Source organism: Crocodylus siamensis, chromosome 2, assembly GCF_052110815.1.
Source record: "Crocodylus siamensis isolate JL-2025a chromosome 2, ASM5211081v1, whole genome shotgun sequence".
Classification (NCBI taxonomy): Eukaryota; Metazoa; Chordata; order Crocodylia; family Crocodylidae; genus Crocodylus; species Crocodylus siamensis.
In genome coordinates this window covers 219,772,328-219,793,197 of record NC_143396.1, presented here as the reverse complement: position 1 = coordinate 219,793,197, position 20,870 = coordinate 219,772,328, and the positions used below count along the sequence as shown (strand labels likewise).

The 20,870-nt window shown below is 45.0% G+C and overlaps 1 protein-coding gene across 6 annotated transcripts in view; it reads left to right on the top strand.

Annotated features, from left to right (window-relative positions):
• AMBRA1 (autophagy and beclin 1 regulator 1) overlaps window positions 1-20,870 on the top strand; it is a 196,729-nt gene that overhangs the window by 48,848 nt on the left and 127,011 nt on the right. For all 6 annotated transcript variants that reach the window (XM_090033050.1, XM_090033054.1, XM_090033052.1 and 3 more), the window contains one exon: window positions 9,349-9,435. In XM_090033050.1, the coding sequence (XP_089889176.1) occupies window positions 9,349-9,435 (87 nt within the window). The remainder of the gene's footprint in view (window positions 1-9,348; window positions 9,436-20,870) is intronic.

The window sequence follows — 20,870 nt, the reverse complement described above, 5'->3', positions numbered from 1 at the left end:
TCTACATACTTATTTGACTGATTGCTCCAAACGGCTGCTTTTGTGATGATGCAACTGACCACCCTCTGCTTTTCTTGAGAAAGCACCTGCTGGAACCAAAGTCTTTGAATAAACTGGATTTATTATCTTCGAGGAAACTGACTCATTTTTCTTTTTGAATTGCATTGACTTCAAATCCCTTCCCCTCTGTTCTTGAAGGGTGGGGGTGGGAGGGAATTTGGGCCATAATCTGGTTGGTGTTATAAAAAAAAAACAAAAACCTTGAAGCCCAGTGGACCACTGACAGGTTGTCTGGAGTCCTGGGCACACTGTGGCATTGGGCCTTCAGCTGCTCCACTCCCCATGGGCTTGGAACGCTGTTGGAGAATAGCAGGGGTTAACACAATTCCTCCTTCCCTCCTAGAAAAGCTACATTCTTCCTTCATTATTTTCTGGAGAAGCAGGAGGCTTTCAATGCTTGCCCAGGAACTGAGGTATATCTAGCTGGGTGGGAGGACAGAGCTGTTGGAATACTTCTGCTGCTTCTACAATACAAATGGCTAGTGATGGAGCAAGGGGAGTCATACACCTGACATCCCATTGAGATGTCTGGGCCAGCTTGCCCAACAGACCTGTAGTAATAAGGTGTCTCAAGGACTGTGTAAACATTTCTCTATTGGGTATATTCAAGTAAGGGTTTCAAACTTTACTTCACAGGCAGCAGGATAGAAACCTTTACTTTCTTTTTTAAATTTATTTACTTAAAGTAAAGTTGAGATCCTGATGTAACTGCAGGATTCAAGTCCAGGGGCAGACTTGTAGTGCCTGTTAGGGGTGTGCGAAGTGGGCCCTATTCAATTCAGATTTGGCCACAATCGGGGATGGCGATTTGATTTGTTGATTCAGATCACTGTCCACGATTCAGTTCTACTGAATCTGAAGATTTGATGCTGATTCGGTGAATCAGTGATTTGGCCATAGGCATAGCTTTAAATGTTTTTTCTATATACCTTGAGGTACTGGTGCAGCTCATTAACACTGTGATGGTGGGGCAGATGGAGCATCCCACAGGAGCATGGTGGGGGGGCACTGCATGCTTAGTGGAGAAGGGGGAAGTGGATCAGAAGCACTTTGGTTTACTTTCAGGTCAGCTGGTGAGTGTGTGGGGGGGTGCCCCCACACTGCCTTGGCTTGGTGATTAGCCATGGGGAAACCCTGGGTGCCCCTGGGTTGAAGTGCTTCTGGTCTACTTCTGGGTCTGCTGCCAAGTGTGCTGGGGAGCCCCCCACATTCCTGTGGGACTCTCCATCCTCCTTAGCATCGCAGTGTTCATGAGCTGCCTGGTACCTTGAGGCATATAGAAAAGACATTTAAAGCTGTATCTGTGGCCGAATTGATTTGGAGGGCTCCGATTCGATTTGGAGAGATTAAAGGGTCTCCTGATTTGATTCAGATTCGGAGATTTGGCAACCAAATTGGGCCAAATCTCCCCTGAATTGAATTGGCAACCAAAGCTTCGCACAGCCCTAGTACCTGTGCCTTCAAACCTGTCTGTGGGACTTGTCCAGTTCTGAGTGCTGGTACGAAACTTGCTTGATAGCAATTGCTCATGTTCCTTCTTTTTTGATCCTCAAGCTTGGTGAAACTCTAGTGCTGATGAAGCAAAATGGAAGGTCTCATTCTCAGGTAGTCTTCACTGAGTAGAGTTCTTGCCAAACTAAAAAGAGCACTGTCTGATCTTCTCTTGGCCCATAGCATGTCCATTGCAGATGCCTGCAAACCAGTCCATTCATCCCTTTCTGGGTGCATTGTGTTGGGGACCTCTCTATAATGCTTCCTCATCTCCTGTTCAGATTCATGGCCTTTGTCAGCAGGTGGAATAACAGATTATAAGGGTGACTTTGGGACCAAGTGAGGAGTTTATCCTTGCTGGCACCGCTGCCTCCCTTATGTTGAGAGCTCTCTTGAAAACACTGCCTGGCTTTTGTGGCATGTGACAGTAAATGGAAGTGAACAGCTGAGCCAAAAGAACTGCAGTTGAGATAAAGCTGACCACAATTACATTAGCTCACTTAAATGATAAAAATTCCAGAGCATTAGCTGTTTTTCATAAGGTAAGGGGGTGGGGCTTGGTGTCCTCCTTTTTCCTCTGTCTCTTGATGAAAAGAGTTAAAATCCAATTATCCATCCCCCCCCCCCCGCATAGGATTACTTTTCTGAAACATTACAATTCGAAGTTTAGTCTTTTCCTTCCTCAAAGTGTATTTATTTCTACCTGTCCTCCTCCCCTGTGTCTGGACTTTCTCCCATGATGGCCGAGAGTCTGGTGCACACTATGTGATTCCTGTGGAGTTGGAAATTTGTAACTTATTTATTTTAGGTTTACCCTGTACCAGTGGAAAATGTATTTTATTCTGTCCTTAACCAACCCCTTCTTCAAAGGGCTAGATTTTGGGTAATACATATGGAATGATCAGGGAAGAGGTATTCCTACAAACCTTGTCATCCCACTCCAGAGCTTCTGAACATGATTGTCTTGCCAGGAATGCTCAGCTGGAGACCAGCTTTGGACCATGAACTGTACCCCTGCCATATCCTGCTGTTTCATGTAAAGGCAGGGATGTTTATCACAGAAGGGTGCCTTTTGTCTATAGCATAGCTGAACAAATGGCTGAAAATGGCCAGGCAAGAATGGGAAACTGTAAGAAAAGCAACCATCAATTCTTATTAGCCACTGTAGACAAGAAGTCCAAAAGGTTAAGATGTGACAGGGAAAATTCAAGTTAAATAGAGGAGAAAATGAAAACTCCCAAACTTGCCTTGTCAGTCTTCAGAGTTAACATCACTGAAAAAACATTTAAGTACAAGGCTAGACATCCAAGTATTAGAGATGATTTAAGACTAATGGAATCAATTGTGCCCTTATCTGCTGGATGACCCTTCTGTTTTCCTGATCTTCTGCTTATGAGCAGTGCTGTTGAATACTAATCCAGTCCTAGTGCCGGACTCGTGTTAGATATTTCTAACCATGCAGAAGCTGAAATAATAGATAGACTGGAAACGTTATCTTATGAGTTCATGAGTAGATTTCACTAATGCAGCTCCTGAATTAGATTATTTTCAAAGTATCTTTAGAGCTGCATCCTGGCTGCCTCTTTCTTTTTGCCAACCTTAAGTGGGTTATTTTTGATCCTAGAGTTATGAAATGTCACTGTTTTCTTCATGTCTGGGACAAACCCAGTGGTTCCTGCTTGCGTGCCCTTAGACAACAGGGCTGAAATCTCTACTATGAAATGAAGAATTTTCTCTTGCAAAGACATTTTAGAAACTGTGAGGATTTCTGACTAAACAAATTTTGCCTGCCCCTTGGAGAGCTCTGAAGTGGATGGGACATAAATTTACAATTTGAAAGACCACTCTCCAAGTCCATAGAAATTAATTATGATATCCTCTGTTAATTGGGCATGGCATTTGAGTGGGTACTGGTGTTAAAGCTGGTGATGTCTTTCTTGTGGTGATTCAGCTTGTCCTGACTTTGTAGTGGGAAGAATGTTAGCTTAAATTCACATTGTTATTGTTTTATTTTAATGTTCGAATGTGGAACTGCAGGTGAGTGGTACTGCACATCTATACGGATGAGAACCCAGGAAACTTGACCAGTAACTGCGAGCAGAGCAGAATGAAGGGGAAGGATTTGGCTTATAGTCTTGTTTCAGCTGTATTACCTTATTGGTTTGGTGGATCATGTTGCCTTTGGGGAGAATGCAAGACTGAATGTTAGGAGTGAATTTCTTCCCTGATTAGTTACAAGGGAAGAATCAGGTTATGATTGTTTTAGGGCTAAGGAGACTTTCCATTCTTATAAGACTGCTGTAGCTTGCTTGCTGTGTTTGCTTGACACTATATGGGGATGAGGGGGAGGCTGTCTGAACAATAGTGTGCTTTGGGGTGCACATCTGTCACATGCTCAGTACTTGTCTCTTGCATATGACTCTTTAGTTAAAATCTTCCCTGGGGAGGGAAGCCATTTGCTTGGTAAGGTATGAATAACTTAACTAACTATTGCTGTGAATGCTGGGCTGGTAGGCTTGAGACTTCATTAGGCTACAAAGCTTGAAGAATTGCATGTTCTTAGAAATTGGTCCCAAGAAGTTAAACTTGCTGCATTTGAACATCTCTCTATAGCCTGTCTGGATGAATAACTCTTGTCCCAAGTGGCCTTGAAGATGAAGCATTGCTGCCAATGCAGGGAGATATAGGAAGAATTAATGGCAACTGCCCTAGCACCAGGGGGATTGTATCCTACCTCTTTTTCCCTTTAACTGTAGCTTATAGCTTTCAGCTGCTCCCAGCTGGAGAAACTCTGCTAGTTGCTGGGAATCCAATCTGCTTGGAGGGTTAGAGGCAAGGAACTACCCTAGAGATGCTTGGCTGCCCAGTCGTCCCTAATTTTCCTTCTCCCTATTTTCTTTTGCTTTCTCATTTGCCCTGTTCTTCTTTTGATCACTACGTTTCCAAACAGGAGCAGCTTGAGGAGAAGTTGCTTCTCGCCTTATTCCCTATCTCCTGCTTTCTCTTATTTTTAAATTGTGTTGCCCTGTAACTTGGACTTCTGGGTCCCTGTTCTTAGCTACTGCTTCTGTTTGAAGCCCCAGGGTAACCAAAGAGGGGGGTAGCATGGAAACTTCCAGATCCTGTCTACAGGTACTTGTGTCTACAGGTCTGCTGAGATCACAACAGAGTCCTGCTGAACAGAAGGCAATTTATATCTCCTTTGTAGTAAAAAAAAAAAAAAAAAAAAAAAAAAGCAGCCTATTTTAGCAAACTGGGACTGAAGCATCTCCCAGTGCGCGCAGAGTTAATCTTCATCGCTGAGGCATTGATTGACAATCTGGAGGATGCTAATGTGTGATTCTCCTGGTGAGCGGGGGAGGAGAGTGGAAATTGCAGTTTCTCTGCTAATTGTACTTTAGATGTCATTTGTGACAATTTCATGTTGTCTAGACAGAGATTGTGGAGCGATTTGCTTCAGCAAAGTCTAGTGTTAGCCTGTTATGGATCTGAGCATCACCAGAGAATGGGTGTTTGGGCCCCAGAAGAGAAGCTGGAGTTGGGTGTAATCGTGGGAAGGGCTTTAAGAGGAAAGAAGCAAAGTGCATTTCTCCCCACTCTCTTCACAACCTCAACTTTTGATGAAAAGATCTGCCACTTCATGGGTAGCACTCCCTATAACTCACTGCAGCTCCTGTTCCTTCATGGGTCACCTCTCTTTCCCACCTAAGACAGAATGGCTAATAACTTTGGTAGCATTGACAGCACATCAGACTGCCTGATCCCCTGGATTCAGAAGAAAAACAAGTTGTCCTTGTTGCCTCCTGGACTAGGTCTGCTTGGCTGAGGCAGTTGTTTCCAATCAGGCACAATTGCATTGGGCATGTTTTGGAGGATGGGTGATGACAAGGATTTAAGATACAGGATTTGAAATTTGAAGAATACAAAAGTGTATTATTTTAAAAGCTAGTATCTCAGTTTCCTTGGGGACTGTAGGTGGTGGTAGTGTTGCAGATCATGGACGTTTTATTGGCTATAATTGCATATCTGTTATTGAGACCATTTATCAGGCCTGGGGAGTACATTCAGAGCTGTTATGTGGTCTACAAGGCCTTAGTCTGGAACAGTTATTTTGACTAATAAAATTAATTTCTCTTACTTGTGGTTCCAGATGTGAGTTTCCTTTACTGTTCTCTGGAGCAGTAAGTAAAGGTTGTCCATCTGGATCCTGCACGATTGCTCTTTGCTTTCTTGCTTTTGCTCCTGTCTTTTATTTGCATTGATGTCTGACACCCAGAGTGCTTGGTGGTCTTAGTACTCTGAGAGGACAGAGTTACAAGATAAATCTCAATGCCAGTTCTTGATTTTAAAATCAATGGTAGCATTTGGCCAGAATGGGCTGTTGAGCTGAATTTGCACCAGTGGGTTGACTGTAGTCTTTGAGTGCAGGTAGGGGGTAATACATATGGCTTGAGACAGAAGAGCTACCTCAATTACCCTGTCTGTGGATATGGACTTTATCTCACAGAGGAACATAATGATCCCTGAAGAATGCTGTTTGTTTGCTTTTTTTTTAAATAAAAAGCAGAATTGTTTTCAAGAGGCTACAGTGGAGTCTCTGAGTATAGCCTCTGAGCATGTCATCTGATATTCCCTAAAGGAGCATGGGGAAAAATCCAGGCTGGTTTGTTTGTTTGTTTTGTTTTTTGGGTGTCATGGATCTGGTCATGCTGTGAAAGAGGAGGTATTAGTGGCTTTTTGGGGAGCAGACTTGGGTGAAATCACAGGGATCCTGGCCCTGGAAAAGTAACCCAGAGCTTGTATAACTCAGCAGTAACTGTCAGCGTGTGAAGTCTGAGTCTTGTGGATTCCTCTAATAATTTAAATCAGCTCTGTCAGTTTTTAAAACATAAGAGAAATTTTGTTTGAGAACGCAATTATCTCAGAAAACGTAAGTGTTTTACTTAATCACCATCAGGCCTAGGCACACAGCAAAGCAAAAAGAAATCTGCCCAACAGATTTAGCAAAGCTTGCACTGCAGCCACATCCTCTATTTTCCAGTAACGGAGCCAGTAACAGGTGTGGGATCACTGACTGGTCCAGAATGGTGAATGGGCCCTTCCCTGATTTACACACCCACACTATGACTAGGCAGTGTTGCATTTGGCAGTGTGACAGTTTCAGCATTTCCATCAGGGTTGGCTGGAGGCTTCTGAATTTTGGAGACCTCTCTGTAAGCCCTTTTTAGAAAAACAAACAACTCCCCCTCTCATTTCTGTTGTTGACTTCCCAGTGCCTAATGACTTGGCCTCTGAGAATGGAGGAGTGAGGGGGGTCAGAAATGGGCAGTAAACACACACAAATCAACAGCATCTTCCAGCCTTTCTGGCTTTTCTTCCATCCCACAGAATGGCTAGATTAAATCGCATGCAACCTTGGAGAGCTGCCTTTAAATGTTACCTCTTTCACAAGACAGTGACCCCATGTCCACATCTCAAAACTGCCGTGTTGATTATTCTACTGTATTAACTTTAAATCTGTATGTATTACCTCTAGCTGTAACTGAAGCAAGAGAGAGGGTTCTGTGAAGTCAGGATTGATAGAGGCCTGGACTCTCAATGAGCAAGTATCACAGGACTAAGGCATGTCAGAGTTGTGTAAGGAGAGCTTACACCCCAGCCTGCCTGTCTGGTTTTAAAATGCTCCTCTTACTTGATATATAAGTTCATTTCTAAAAGTCAGAGACTTATTAATCACTCTCCTATCCCTGAAAAGATAAATGATATCCTAGCAGCCTTCTACCAGAGAGCCTCTGCAGAAGGGCATTGGATTCCATCCTGGGGGAGGCACCTAGCTTCAGGACAGTGCTGGTGGCAAGGCTGTCATCCCATCCATTCTCTTAAAGTAACTAGGAAATGTTAGTAAAGGCATCCCTTGCTGTTTGTCAAATCTCAGACTTGAAGTGTAGCACTGGAATAACCCTTTTCTGTTGGACAGTAGAATTTCTGTGAAATTCTGGATGACTGGGAAGGGAAACAATATCTCTTGTGGTCTGCAGTGAAATTTTGAAAGATTTGGACGCCATATCAGAAATATTCTGCTGGATCTGTCTTCAGATTCTCTTCTTATTTTCTCTCAAGTACTAAAACTGTATGGTTTAAGGCAGGGTGTTGATCTGACCTAGCTCTTTGCCTCCACATGCAGAGCAGGAGTCCGTAGTGTCCTACAAGGCAATGAAATGCATGGAGAGTTGGGGCAGGTGAACCCTTAGTCACAAATGTCCTTTTCCAACTGAATGCTTGTAGTAAGTCATTGGAATGAAAATGCAGCAAGTATGCTACCCCAGTAGCAAAATGCTTCTTAAAGGGGATGTTTGGCCAAGTTTCCTGGCAGGACTCAGAAGCTCTTTTAAAGCTTTGAGAGTTGAATTTTTAGCTTGTATCTCATCATGGGCACTTGAGTGTAATGGCAGCAACAGGCTTAAATGAATCATCTGCGTTGTGCCAAGCTCTGTGACAGAAGAAAGAGAGGCAGGTGCTCAGAGGCCAGGGTGCATCATGTGCAGCTGTCATGCACTTTGCTTTCAGTCCACACTCTTTTGCAATTCACCAACTTGAGTCTCAGCTCTTCAGACTGTCTGGTTGTATTGGTATGCACCCAGGTTTTGTGCGATTGTTCTGGCATCTGCCTCTCCCCATCTGATTATAGAGCGGGAGACTGAATCGGTTAACTTTTGAGAATCTCTTACAGTGAAGCCTCAAGGCTAAAGTCGGATGTTTTCCAGTAAGCCTGGATAGTGACTTTGCCAGCTTTGTAGTAGGGCATGCTGAAGTCTGATCTTAATTAATTAGAAACTCTGGGAACCAAGTGCTAAAGTGTAAATACTGACCAACTTTCCCTCTTCCTTGTTCCTTCATTCTCTATCTAAAGTCCTTGGAGTGGGTAGGCAGAAATCTGTCTGATCATCACAGATACAGAATCAGTTTTTCTGGGCCTGGCAATTTTGGATAGCTTGGCCCCCATGGAGAAACAGTCATCCTGAAATCTCCAACCAGGGGCTCAAGCCCATTTGAAAGTTTTCTACTCTGTATAGTGGGACCTTGCATGCAGGCTTCATAGAATCATAGAAAATTAGGGTTAGAAGGGATCTCAGGAAGTCATCTAGTCCAACTCCCTGCTCAAAGCGGGACCATCCACAACTGGATCATCCCAGCCATGGCTTTGTCTAGCTGGGTCTTAAAAGCCTCCAAGGATGGAGATTCCACGACCTCTCTGGGTAACCTGTTCCGGTGCTTCACTGCCTTTGTAGTTAAAAAGTTTTTTCCTGATATCTTCTAATCTCAACTTCCCTTACTGCAACCTGAGACCATGACTCCTTGTTCTATCATCTGCCACCACTGAGAACAGTCTTGCTCCACCGTCTTTGGAACTGCTCTTCAGTTAGTTGAAGGCTACTATTAAATCACTTCTCAGTGTTCTCTTTTCCAGACTAAATAAGCCCAGTTCCTTCAGCCTATTCTCATAAGTCATGTGCCCCAACCCCCTAACCGTTTTTGTTGTTCTCTGCTGGACTGTCCAGTTTGTCTACATCCATTCTGTAGTGTGGACACACACACACACACCCTCCCTCCCCACCCTTCGAATCTTTATCTAGCAACAGAAAACAGAATTATTGTCAGCTGTTGCTGGCCCTGTTTGTATGTACAGCTCCATGCATACCCATAATGTTAAATAATAAGCTACAGGAAAGCAAGCATACAGGGAGGATGCTGTGTAGCCTTTTTGTTGCTGATGAATAGTTTTATTTTTCCTTTTAGGAGGCTGCTGGAGTCTTCCCTCATTTCATTATCACGCTATGATGGAGCAGGGTCCCGGGAACATCCTATCTACCCTGACCCAGCCAGGTAAGGAGGACTAAATGCAATCCAAATGCACTCCAGTTTCACAGCTAGAAGCATTATTGTTGTGTGAGAAATGTATTGCCCTTTCTACGAATAATGCTGGTAGGTGAGCTCACCCTTGATTGGAATTTAGTTTGGAGATGTGCATGCACTCTGGCCTTTTGACAGCTCTCATCCATGCTAACCTTTGTTGAATTGAGTGATGTATAAGATCAGGTGTCTGGGACCTAACAGGCAGCCCAGTGTGGACTAACTGCCCCATGGGTCAAACCTGCCAGAGGCTCTGACTGGCAACCCCACCCGACTCTGGTTTATGAACCAGCTGACCACTATTAGGGTCTCCTGTTAGACTGCTGGGTATAGCAGCCTCCCCATTGAGTCCACCTATGGCAGAAGACTGCAGGCCAACCATCAGTTTTGCCACAAGATCTCCTGTGGTAAGCCTGTCTGTGTTTTGAGCTCTTTGGTTTCTTGGTTTCTGATGCTGCTTGGTTCTGCTTCTGGACTCTAGTTTTTGGGATCTCTGCCTGGCTTGGGTAATTTGGTCCCTGGCTCAGGGTGTGATATGGACTCTGCTTCTGCACATCTCCTTTGAACTCAATAACTTGGATTCTAGCTCCTGCCCCAAAGTGTGGTTCTGGGTTCCCCAGTTCTTATCTCTAGTCCTCCCCTGTTAGACTAGCCCACTTATGATGCAGCGCTCATGTCAGGTATGGAAGGACAAAGGCGAACAAGGGAATGTTTTGCTTCCCAAATGTGTTACTCCCTGTAGTGAGGGTTGGTGTTGGATATCTTGTCACCATCCATGCCTACTTAAAATAAACCATGCCACAAGATAGGATTCTGTATAGGGAAAACATAGCTCACCTGAGATTACTAGTAATCTTCTGGATCATGAGCTTATCCTCAAATCTGAGAATTCATAGTTTCATAGTTTCTAGGGTCGGAAGGGACCTGAGTAGATCATCTAGTCTGACCCCCTGCCATGGCAGGAAAGAGTACTGGGGTCAAACGACCCCAGCAAGGTGTACATCTAACCTCCTCTTAAAGAACCCCAGGGTAGGAGCCAGCACCACTTCTCTTGGAAGTTGATTCCAGATCCTAGCTGCCCTGACTGTGAAGTAGCGCCTCCTGGTATCTAGCATAAATCTTCCCTCTACCAGTTTGCAAATGTTATTCCTGGTCGCTCCTGGCAGTGCGCAGAGGAACAGGGACTTCCCTAATGCCTGCTGATCACCCCCCAACTAGTTTGTAACAGGCCACTAGATCCCCCCTCAGCCTTCTCTTGTGGAGGCCAGGTCCTATAGCCTCTCCTCGTAGGGCCTGCCCTGCTCCCCCCGATCATGCGAGTGGCCCTCCTCTGGACCCTCTCCATGTTGTCTACATCCCTCCTGAAGTGCGGTGCCCAGAACTGGACACAGTACTCCAGCTACGGCTTGACCAGTGCTGCATAGAGGGGGAGGATCACCTCCTTGGACCTGCTTGAGATGCAACTGTGGATGCATGACAAGGTTTCATAGTTTCATAGTAGCTAGAGTCGGAAGGGACCTAGGTAGATCATCTAGTCCGACCCCCTGCCTTGGCAGGAAAGAGCACCGGGGTCAGATGACCCCGGCAAGGTGCTCATCTAACTTCCTTTTAAAAATCCCCAGGCTAGGAGCCTGCACCACTTCCCCTGGAAGCCAGTTCCAGGCCCTAGCCGCCCTGACTGTGAAGTAGCGCCTCCTAATATCTAATCTAAACTTACCCTCCGCCAGCTTGTGACCGTTATTCCTGGTCACTCCTGGCAGCGCACGGGGGAACAGGGACTCCCCCAATACCTGCTGATCCCCCCTGACCAGTTTGTAGCAGGCCACAAGGTCCCCCCTTAACCTTCTCTTGTGGAGGCTAAACAGGTTCAGGTCCCGTAGCCTCTCCTCATAAGGCCTGCCCTGCTGACCCCTGATCATATGAGTGGCCCTCCTCTGGACTCTCTCCATATTGTCCACATCCCTCTTGAAGTGTGGCGCCCAGAACTGGACGCAGTACTCCAGCTGCGGCCTCACCAGTGCCACATAGAGGGGGAGGATCACCTCCCTGGACCTGCTCGAGATGCATCTGTGGATGCATGACAGGGTATGGTTGGCCTTCTTGACTGCCTCCCCACACTGCCGGCCCATGTTCATCGTGGAGTCAATGACGACTCCAAGATCCTTTTCCATCTCCGTGCTGGCAAGAGGGGAGTTCCCCAACCTGTAAGTGTGGTGCCGGTTCTTCCTCCCCATGTGCAACACCTTGCACTTATCAGAGTTAAACCCCATCCTATTCTCATCTGCCCACCGTTGCAACCTGTCAAGGTCAGCTTGTAGCCTATTGCACCCTTCTAGTGCACCCACATCCCCCCACATCTTAGTGTCATCAGCAAACTTGAACAGGGTGCTTTCTACCCCCTCCTCCAAGTCACTGATGAAGATGTTGAACAGTGCGGGCCCGAGGACCGAGCCCTGCGGAACCGCACTGCCCACGTCCTTCCAGGTCGAGAAGAACCCATCCACTACCACCCTCTAGGTGCGGCCCTCCGACCAGTTGGCGACCCATTTGACTGTGTGGGCATCGACACCACAGTCTCCCAGCTTTTTGATGAGGACAGGGTGAGAGACAGTGTCGAAAGCCTTCCGGAAGTCCAGAAAGACTACATCCACAGCAACCCCTGTGTCTAATGATTTGGTGACCTGATCGTAAAAGGCCACCAGGTTGGTCTGACAAGACCTGCCACTGATGAACCCATGTTGGTTGCCCCTGAGCATGCATTCCCCCGCAAGGCCCTCCTGGATGTGTGGCAGGAGAATTTTTTCAAAGAGCTTACCCGGGATTGAGGTAAGACTAACTGGCCTGTAATTTCCCGGGTCCTCTTTTTTTCCCTTTTTGAAGATAGGGACCACATTGGCCCTCTTCCAGTCCTCCGGCACCTCACCAGAGCACCACGAGTGCTCATAGAGCTGCGCCAGGGGTCCCGCAATGACCTCGGCCAGTTCCTGTAGAACCCTAGGGTGAAGATCGTCCGGACCAGCAGACTTGAACACGTCCAGCCTCTCCAGAAGTACCCTAACTAACTCCTCGCTAACCCCTGGCCCAGGCGTGTCTCTCCCGGGGCCCGAGGGGGGCCCAGCAGGGAGGTGGCCGAACTGGTCCCTACTTAGGAAGACAGAGGCAAAGAAATCGTTAAATATGTTAGCTTTGTCATCTGGCATGACGACTAAGTTGCCCATCGTGTCCTGCAGGGGCCCCACATTACCCGGGACCCTCTTTTTACCCCCTATGTATTTGAAGAAGGACTTCTTATTGTCCTTAATCTGGGAAGCTAGTCCTATCTCCATCTCTGCCTTGGCCTTCCTGACTGCCCCCCTACATCCTCGGGTGACTGTAACATAGTCCTTCTTGGTGATGACCCCATCCCTCCATTGGGTGTATGCCTCCCTTTTAGCAAGGAGACATTCCCGGATGCTCCTAGTGAGCCATGGGGGTTTATGTGCCCTCCTGCTCCCTTTGACCCTTGTTGGGATTACCTCCCTTTGGGCATGGAGGATCGTCTCCTTAAGGAGCAACCACTCACCTTCGACATCTGGTTCCCTTCCCCTCTGGGTCCTCAGCGCTTCCCCAACGATCCTCCTTAGCTTGTTGAAGTCAGCCCTCCTAAAGTCTAGGGCTGTTGCCTTGCTGCAGCCCTTTGCCACCTTACGCTGGATGGTGAATTCCAGCAAGCGATGATCACTGTCTCCCAGGTGGCCCATCACCCGCAGCCCCCTCACCAGGTCATCACCCATGGCCAGCACCAGGTCCAACAAGGCGTCTCCCCTGGTGGGGCTGTGCACCTCCTGGGTTAGATGGAGGTCCTGCACTCTGGCTAAGAACCGACGTGAGCGATCAGACTTGGCTGACTGCTCTTCCCAGCAGATGTCTGGGAAGTTCAGGTCCCCCATGATGACCACATCCTTAGCCCTCACTGCCTCTGCGAGCTGACCTAAGAATTCCTGGTCGAGCTCTTCTCCCTGGTTGGGAGGTCTATAGTAGACTCCCACCGTTAAGTCTCTATCCCCTGGACTGCCTTTTACTCTAACCCAGAGCACCTCAGAGTGCCCCCCCTCTACCCCCTTGCTAATTAACGAGGAAGTATATTCCTCCTTGATGTAGAGTGCTACTCCTCCACCTTTCCTTCCTATCCTGTCCCTCCTGTATAGCCTATAGCCCTTGACACTCACCGGTGTGGTTGGCCTTCCTGACTGTGTCCGCACACTGCCAGCCCGTGTTCATGTTCAACCTTTTTCACATCTGTACTGACAAGAAGAGAGTTCCCCAGCCTATAGGTATGGTGCCAGTTGTTCCTCCCCAGGTGCATCACTTTGCACTTGTCGGTGTTCAATTCAAGGTGGCTTCTTCTGGTTTGGATCTGCTACTTCACTTTTGATTGAGGAAGTGATAATAATGGGTTCCTATAGACATGCAGGGAGCTGACTCCGATGTACTGATTAATCAAGTCTGCTGGAGCACAGAAATTAACACTCTCCAACAGCCTCCTGCGTCATGTGTGTCAGCATCTCTGAGCTGAAAAATGGTGGTGGGGCACTTTAAACTAAAGCTAGTTTGAGCTTTAGTTCAAAGCTCTGCGCTACCATTTTTCAGCGCTGGGGACACTGATGCACATGATGTTCGGGCACTTTTAATTAGCGTGGCTCTCTAATTAAAGCACCGCCCTCACTCCCCCTTCCCATGTTCCTCCTGGAACATGTGTAAAAATGCCCAATATGGCTTAGAGTCAGTAACAGTAATCCACAGTAAGGGATAGAGACACATAGCATGTGGTAGAGGGGGGATATCTGATTTCAGGAAGGCAAATCTTGGGGAAATTAAGACGCTAATGAGTAAAGATGATATGACATAGTGCAGTATATAAATACAAGAGAAGGCTAGAGAATCCATAAGTGCAGTAGAATGTAATTCTACAGCTAAGCAGATTCAGGAAACAAGGAGACTGTTTTTAAGGATATGGCTCAAAGACCTGAGGGTAAAGAAGGAAACAAGGGAGCCAGCCAAATGGGAAGACACTGGCAGACCCTGGAGGGAAGAAATAAGGACAGCCAAAAGGAAGGGTAAATTACTGCTGCTGACTATGGTAAGCATAATAAGAGCTCAAAAACCATTTTGGGGTGAGGAATACTAGACAGCAAACAGGCCCATCGGTAAATTAGATTAAGTCAATTAGTCTGATTAAATTTGTCTCTCTACTGACTGTTATTTCTGAAGAATCATGAATCATTGACATTAAAAGAGAAACACCTGTAGTGCTACTTAGCCCAGAGAGGAATTGGAAGGTGGGTTTTTGGTTTGTATTTTTTTGTTTTTGTTTTTTTTTGGTGGGGGGGGTTAAAATTTTTTTAGGGGATTTGAAAATGCAAATATGGCAGCTTATTTAAAAAGAAAGAAGAAAGAAAGAGAAAGGACTGATCTCTGTAGTTACCATTCAGCATACAAAGAAAGCAACAGATGGCATGGTGTGACCCACAGAATCTGTCAGAAGAGGGGAATAGCATCATGAGCAATAAACAGCATTGTAGGTTTTTAAAGAGTAAGTCGTGACAAACATGATCACTTTTGGATAGATTTAGCAAAGCTAGTGAATGAGGAGAATTCAGCAGATGTAAATTTCTCTGGTATAGCTTCTCTCAAAACCTCTGAAACTATTGCATGAATTGAAGGCTTATAGAAAGGTCCCTTAAAATAAAGGCCCACAAGTGGTTAAATATCTAGTGAGTCTCTGTGAGAGTTTCTGCAGGAATTTGATTTGTTTGTTTTTTTTACTCTGGAAGAGTATAAACCTGCATGTTACTGCAGATGATACCAAGCTGAGAATTTCATCAGCTGCCAGTGATGAGAAAAAGGAAAAGGGATTTAGTGCTTGTCCACATAGGGAAAACCTAACTGTATACTTCAGCTGTTACACTGTTATAGTAATATAATTCTCTGTGTGGACACCCTGATTCCTGAAGAAGTAGTTTTTCTTTTTGGTTCAGTGTGCAGCGAATCTCCACAATAAGATGATAAACCGTCACCAGAACAGGAGTGAGGGCCATGTTCCGTGAGCAAACTGGTGTTCCTCATGGAATGTCACTCCAGATGACATCAGTATTGAAGATGGTAGTCTGGTGACATTTGAGGTGCTTGACTGTTCCATTGTTGATAAAATTATTGATGTAAAAATGCAGAATGGGGCAGAAGCAGCAGATGAAACTTCAGAAAGTGAACATGCATTCTGTTTAATAGACACTAAGAACCGTTTCCCAGACAACATCTTGAAGTATGCAGACACAGTCCAACATTTCTTAGAAGGAATTGCGTGTACAAGTAGCGTCAGTCCTGCAGGTGGTGATAACCAGTTTCATATATTGAATCAGGATTGTACATTACATCAGGTTTGTTTAGTTGGCCCCTGGGTTCCTGGATCAAGCATTGCTTCTGCCTTTCCCTTTTACTGTTGTCACTAGAGTCCCTGTGCTGCTCCTCCTTCCTCCAGCTTCTGCTGCCTTCCACCCCGGGGGTAGGGAGGAGCAGCTTTATCTGTGGGGCCTAGGGAACCCATGACCAGAAGGATCTGGGGACCCTGCACGGTATCAGTGCTGATGTGATACAGCAGGAGTTGCCTACTTTGCAGTGGGGGTTGAAGGTGGTGCATGAAAGGCAGAGAGGGTCTGCATAACAGTGCAACTACACATGTAGCATGCCTTCATAGCACAGCAAGTCCATGCAAGCAGGGGCCCATGTGGTGCAGCACTGGTTTGCTCATATGTCAGGGGCCAGTGTGGTGTGGCCAGGGTACACAGGGAGACCCATGCAGTATGTTTTGGGGGGGAGGGAGGGAGAGCAGGGTTCATGCCTTGGCATGTGGCCCACACGGTGACTCGGCTGCATAGTACATGACCTGGGGTTCCTGCAGCCCCTCACCACTCAGAAGTTGGACAGCCCTGCATTGCAGGATTTGTTTTCTGCCTGTTAAAATGTTGTAGGAAATACATGCATCTACTTTGTTTCTGACTTGGTTTTCACATTCTGGTCATCTTCAGGTCATCTGCTGACCATCCTGCACTCGCAGGATTTGATCCTTTGGGGCGCACGGTTTCAAAAATTGCCTAACCTTCGTTTAATGAAATTTCGCTATAACTAATGCTTGCAAGTCTGCTGGAGTTTTATACTGACATTTCACTCTCTTTAGTTTATCTTAGGAAAAATACAAGCTTAATAAAACTCTAGCAATATATTTTGAAGCCCTAGAACTCAATGGGAGGGAGATGCCTGGGAAAGACTAATGGGTGAGAACATGGCAGAATGTGATTGGGCTAATGATGCACCATAATGTCCAATGTATTTGCTTATGCTGTCCCAAAATAGCATTGCATTGGGACTTGTCATTGTGGACCAGGATGGAGTTGATGGCGCCCCTTTTTATGAGGGTCTTAGAAACTTCATCTAAGATGCTGTCAAATGTCTTGACCAGCTGAAAACCAGAAAGATGTTGACATGTAAAATTATTTGAGCAAGTAGCTAAAGGGAGGCTCAAAGAATTGAATTACCAGGAGGTTAAATGTTAGGAATATATGGTCAGCAAAGAAATTAAATGTGGGGAACTTTCTAAATTGTCAATTACTAGGTGTAGTATAAGAAATGGAAGATTCTCCACTGATTTAAAATGCCTGAGTGTTAAGTGGATGAAATTTTGCAGAATGCCTGCAAAGATTAATTCTAGCCTTGGTGGTTTGGGGGATGGAATCTAATGTATCTTTTCCATGTTGAATTCCTGTAATGCATATCAGAAAGGACAACTACTCCAGACATATGTTACTGTGGGGGGAAAAACATCAAATGCTGTTTTCAGCTTAAACATAATTTTTAACAAAAGTTCCATCACTGGCCATATGGAACTTTGAGGGTTTTAGGGTCTGGGGGGTTTTATGACTGCTTGGATTTACAAACATCTGTTGGAAGGAAAGGCTGAGGTTTTGTGTGTGTATGTGGGCTTTTTGTTTTTTTTTTAAAGAAAATTAATTTTTATTTCAATAACAACAGCTCTTTATTCCCTTCAGAATGCATAGATCCATTAACTGGAGTTGAAGTAAGAACATTGTGGTGCTTAGAAGATTTATTGGTGGTGCTAGACAACTGGACTCTTTTACACTAACAGCTGCCTTGAAATTTCTAGAGTGATCATGGGGAAATGGGTATCTGCTGTTACCAGCCACTTGTGGCTGTGAGCAAGCTGCAGGATCTTCTGATGCTTCAGCAAGAGGGACTGCTAGTTTTCTCCTAGAAAGAAAGGTGGAAAAAGGAATAGAGACAAATAGAACTAAAATAAACCACACGTGGAGAGAAAGCAGACTTTTTTTGTAGTGGAGCTTTAAAAATCTAGCTGTACTTCAAAGGATCTAGTTCGAATTGATTTTTACTTAGATTTTTATAATTTATCTTTGTGGTATTTGGCTTGAATGACCAAGGATCTGGAGTGAGGTGAATGTGGATCATTTTGAGAGTGTTTCAACATTCAAAGAATCTTATGACACAGAGGGAAGGATCTGCCAGTATCTCTGGAGGTGTCAGCAACTGAAATTCACAAAGATCAGGCTGGCTGTTAAGTCTTTTCTCTATATGTCCTTAACACAATCTCCAAGACATTTATGCAAGACAGATTGCTGCTTATTTTGCAACTGGTTGCTGAATGAAAAATGAGTTGTGCAGCTGTTTGCTTCCAATTTTACTTAAAAGGGCCCACTTGCCCACTCAGCTGGTATACAGCTATGGTTCTGCACAGCTGATTGGGGAAATGGAGCCCTCTGAAATAAAACTGGAGCATGTCAGTGATCCCTTGCAGCTATTTGCTGTGTTGGTAAATAATTCACATCTGGCTTGGAAATCATCTTTGCAAGGAACCTTACTCTTACACTACAAATTGTCTGGCTTCTACTGTACAATTTTTTTTTAAAATGTGTGCTGACTGGTGAGTTTCTCACATTAATGGCAGAAATTAGCCCAACTTGAAATACTATGGGCATAAACACTAGGATGTGGAAAGAGAAATGTTACTGTTCCTGGGGCCTGCAAGTTCAGTGCATCGCCCCCCAGCCCAGAACAGAGGTGTACCTAGTGTCACTTTAATGATCCTTTCATTATCTCCAGGCATATGGTCCAGTCCTTCTTCATCAGGAAGAGAGTTTTTCTATAGAGAAGGAAAAATAGGAGGTGGTAGGGATGCTTGAAGTTGGAGAATCTCCATTCTGAAGAGAGACAGTCTTTCACCAGAAACTCATTGCTCACTTACCTGCATGACCAGATAGGTTAGATGCCTGGAAGTTGTTAAAAAGGACTTTCCAGTGCTCACCAATTTCTTTCCTTATACCATTCAGTGAGCTTTATAGTGCAGTCAAAAGCAAATGTTGGAATGCAGCTTTTGGTTCGTTCTTCTTTAGGTTCTTTGTCAGCTCACCAGGACTGCTGGCTGTTTAGAGAGAATGCCATGAAATAGCCTTTGTTAGAGAAGGTGGTCACTGCTTGGTGCTGGATTCTGCACTGCTGACATTGCCCCCAGGGTTCACAGTGAGCACCTCTGCTAACTCAGTCTCTGTTACTCTGTGCCATCTGCCTTAGTAATTAGGTTCCATTCACTGCAAGCATCTGTGCAACCCATATGTACCTCAGTTACTTGGTTAATTTGGCTTCTGTGGTGATAAAAACAGCATTTTGCCCTGTGGACAGAAACTGTTTTGGTGTTGGTCTAGGGGCTCCATCTGTTTTGGGGGTTTTTTTGTCATAGTCTTATTAAATACTTGTACAGAAGATACAGTCAGGCTAACAATATTAAGTCTGCTGTTGACTAATAATGCTCATCCAACTGATGGACTAACTTTGGCTAGAGGATGATTGAGTCAAGTAGCCATCTTTAGTTACCGCATCATCCTTTTCTTTGGCCTTGACAGAGGCAATCTTGCACCAATTGGTATCTATTCAAAATGCTGCTGGAAAAATCATTGTTTTGAAAACTCTTGCTTTGACCATGGCATACAACTTTGCATCCTATCACTGACTCTCTCCTATTGCGTGAGGCATCAACAGCTTATCTCATTTCAAGGCCCTTAAAATCCTATTCCTTTTCTACTTGCAATGGGAGAGGACCCTGGAGTGAAAATTCTAGACATGCCCTGTCCCTTTCACACTCTGCATCCATTTTGTGTGACACAGGACACTGAGCATGATGGATCTGTGAGTTGACCCCATACATAGCAGATCTTTCTTTCACTATCAGAAGGCTGAACCCAGCAAGCAATTGGCAAATGATGCTAGCCTCCCCAATACGTTTGTTGCATTTACAAGCAAGTATCTTTGTGCTTTCTTCCTTTACTGTCTCTTGTATTTGGGAGGAGATCTCTGTCAGCGTTTTCAAAACTCTTTTTTTTTCCCTCTTTGGGATCCTTCCATAAGGCTCTCCTTTTAATGATGGCAATGTAAACACTTGTCAGCAGAAGAATACTGATCTACAGAGACCACTGTTTTTAATTATAGTGACCGTTCTTGTTTCACATTGTACCAGTATTTTTTACTCATGGTTTCCACCTACTTCTCCATCTGTCTGCTTCCATATGTCTCTTGTACACTTGGACTGTAAGTTCTCTGGGTCATGGGCTGTTACTCTTCTCTTCCAAAAAGAGATTAGTATCGTGGGTCTTAGTCCATGACTAGGGTTCCTTGGATTTATGTTAATACAAATAGCTAGTAGAGATTGTACAAATGAGAGAGCAGGTGTTATAAATTGCCTTACAAGTATTGCCTTGCAAGGAGCTGCTGTTACTGGGTTGTTTTTTTGTGTTGTATTTTTATTTTTGTTTTTTGCTTCCTTGAACTTATGGATCACAGAAAAAAGGAGAAATTCATCTGGTAAGACTGAATTTTTTTTCATATGTTTCACATTTCAGACTCGTTAGCTTTTCGCTCGCCCTTTTTTGGTGTTGTTTGAGGACTCTGTCAGAGTATGAGATCTTGACTGGAGTGGTTTTATGGAACAGTTCTCTCTTCTCCATTGGCATGTCTCTGGATCAGGGAAGATTATTTGGGATGCATATGTGGAAGGACTGATAGGTACTCTCTTCCATCAGTGAGAAAGGCCTTTGAAGTCATAGGCAGTGTGAAGGGCCAAGTAAGGGCACATTTCCCCTTTCTAATGTCTTGCTAAAAGAGCAGGTTTAATAGAAGTTCCAAAGGTCTTTACCTGAGGTCCTTAGCATAGATCCCCCTCATCTTATTCAGCAAACAAGTATCTGAACCCAGTCAGGCTAGTCCCCTAGAGGCTGAGAGAGACTTCTCTACCTATTGAAGTTTGCGTATCTTCTAGTTCCTTTTCTTTTTTATTTAGCTTCCTCTTTCTG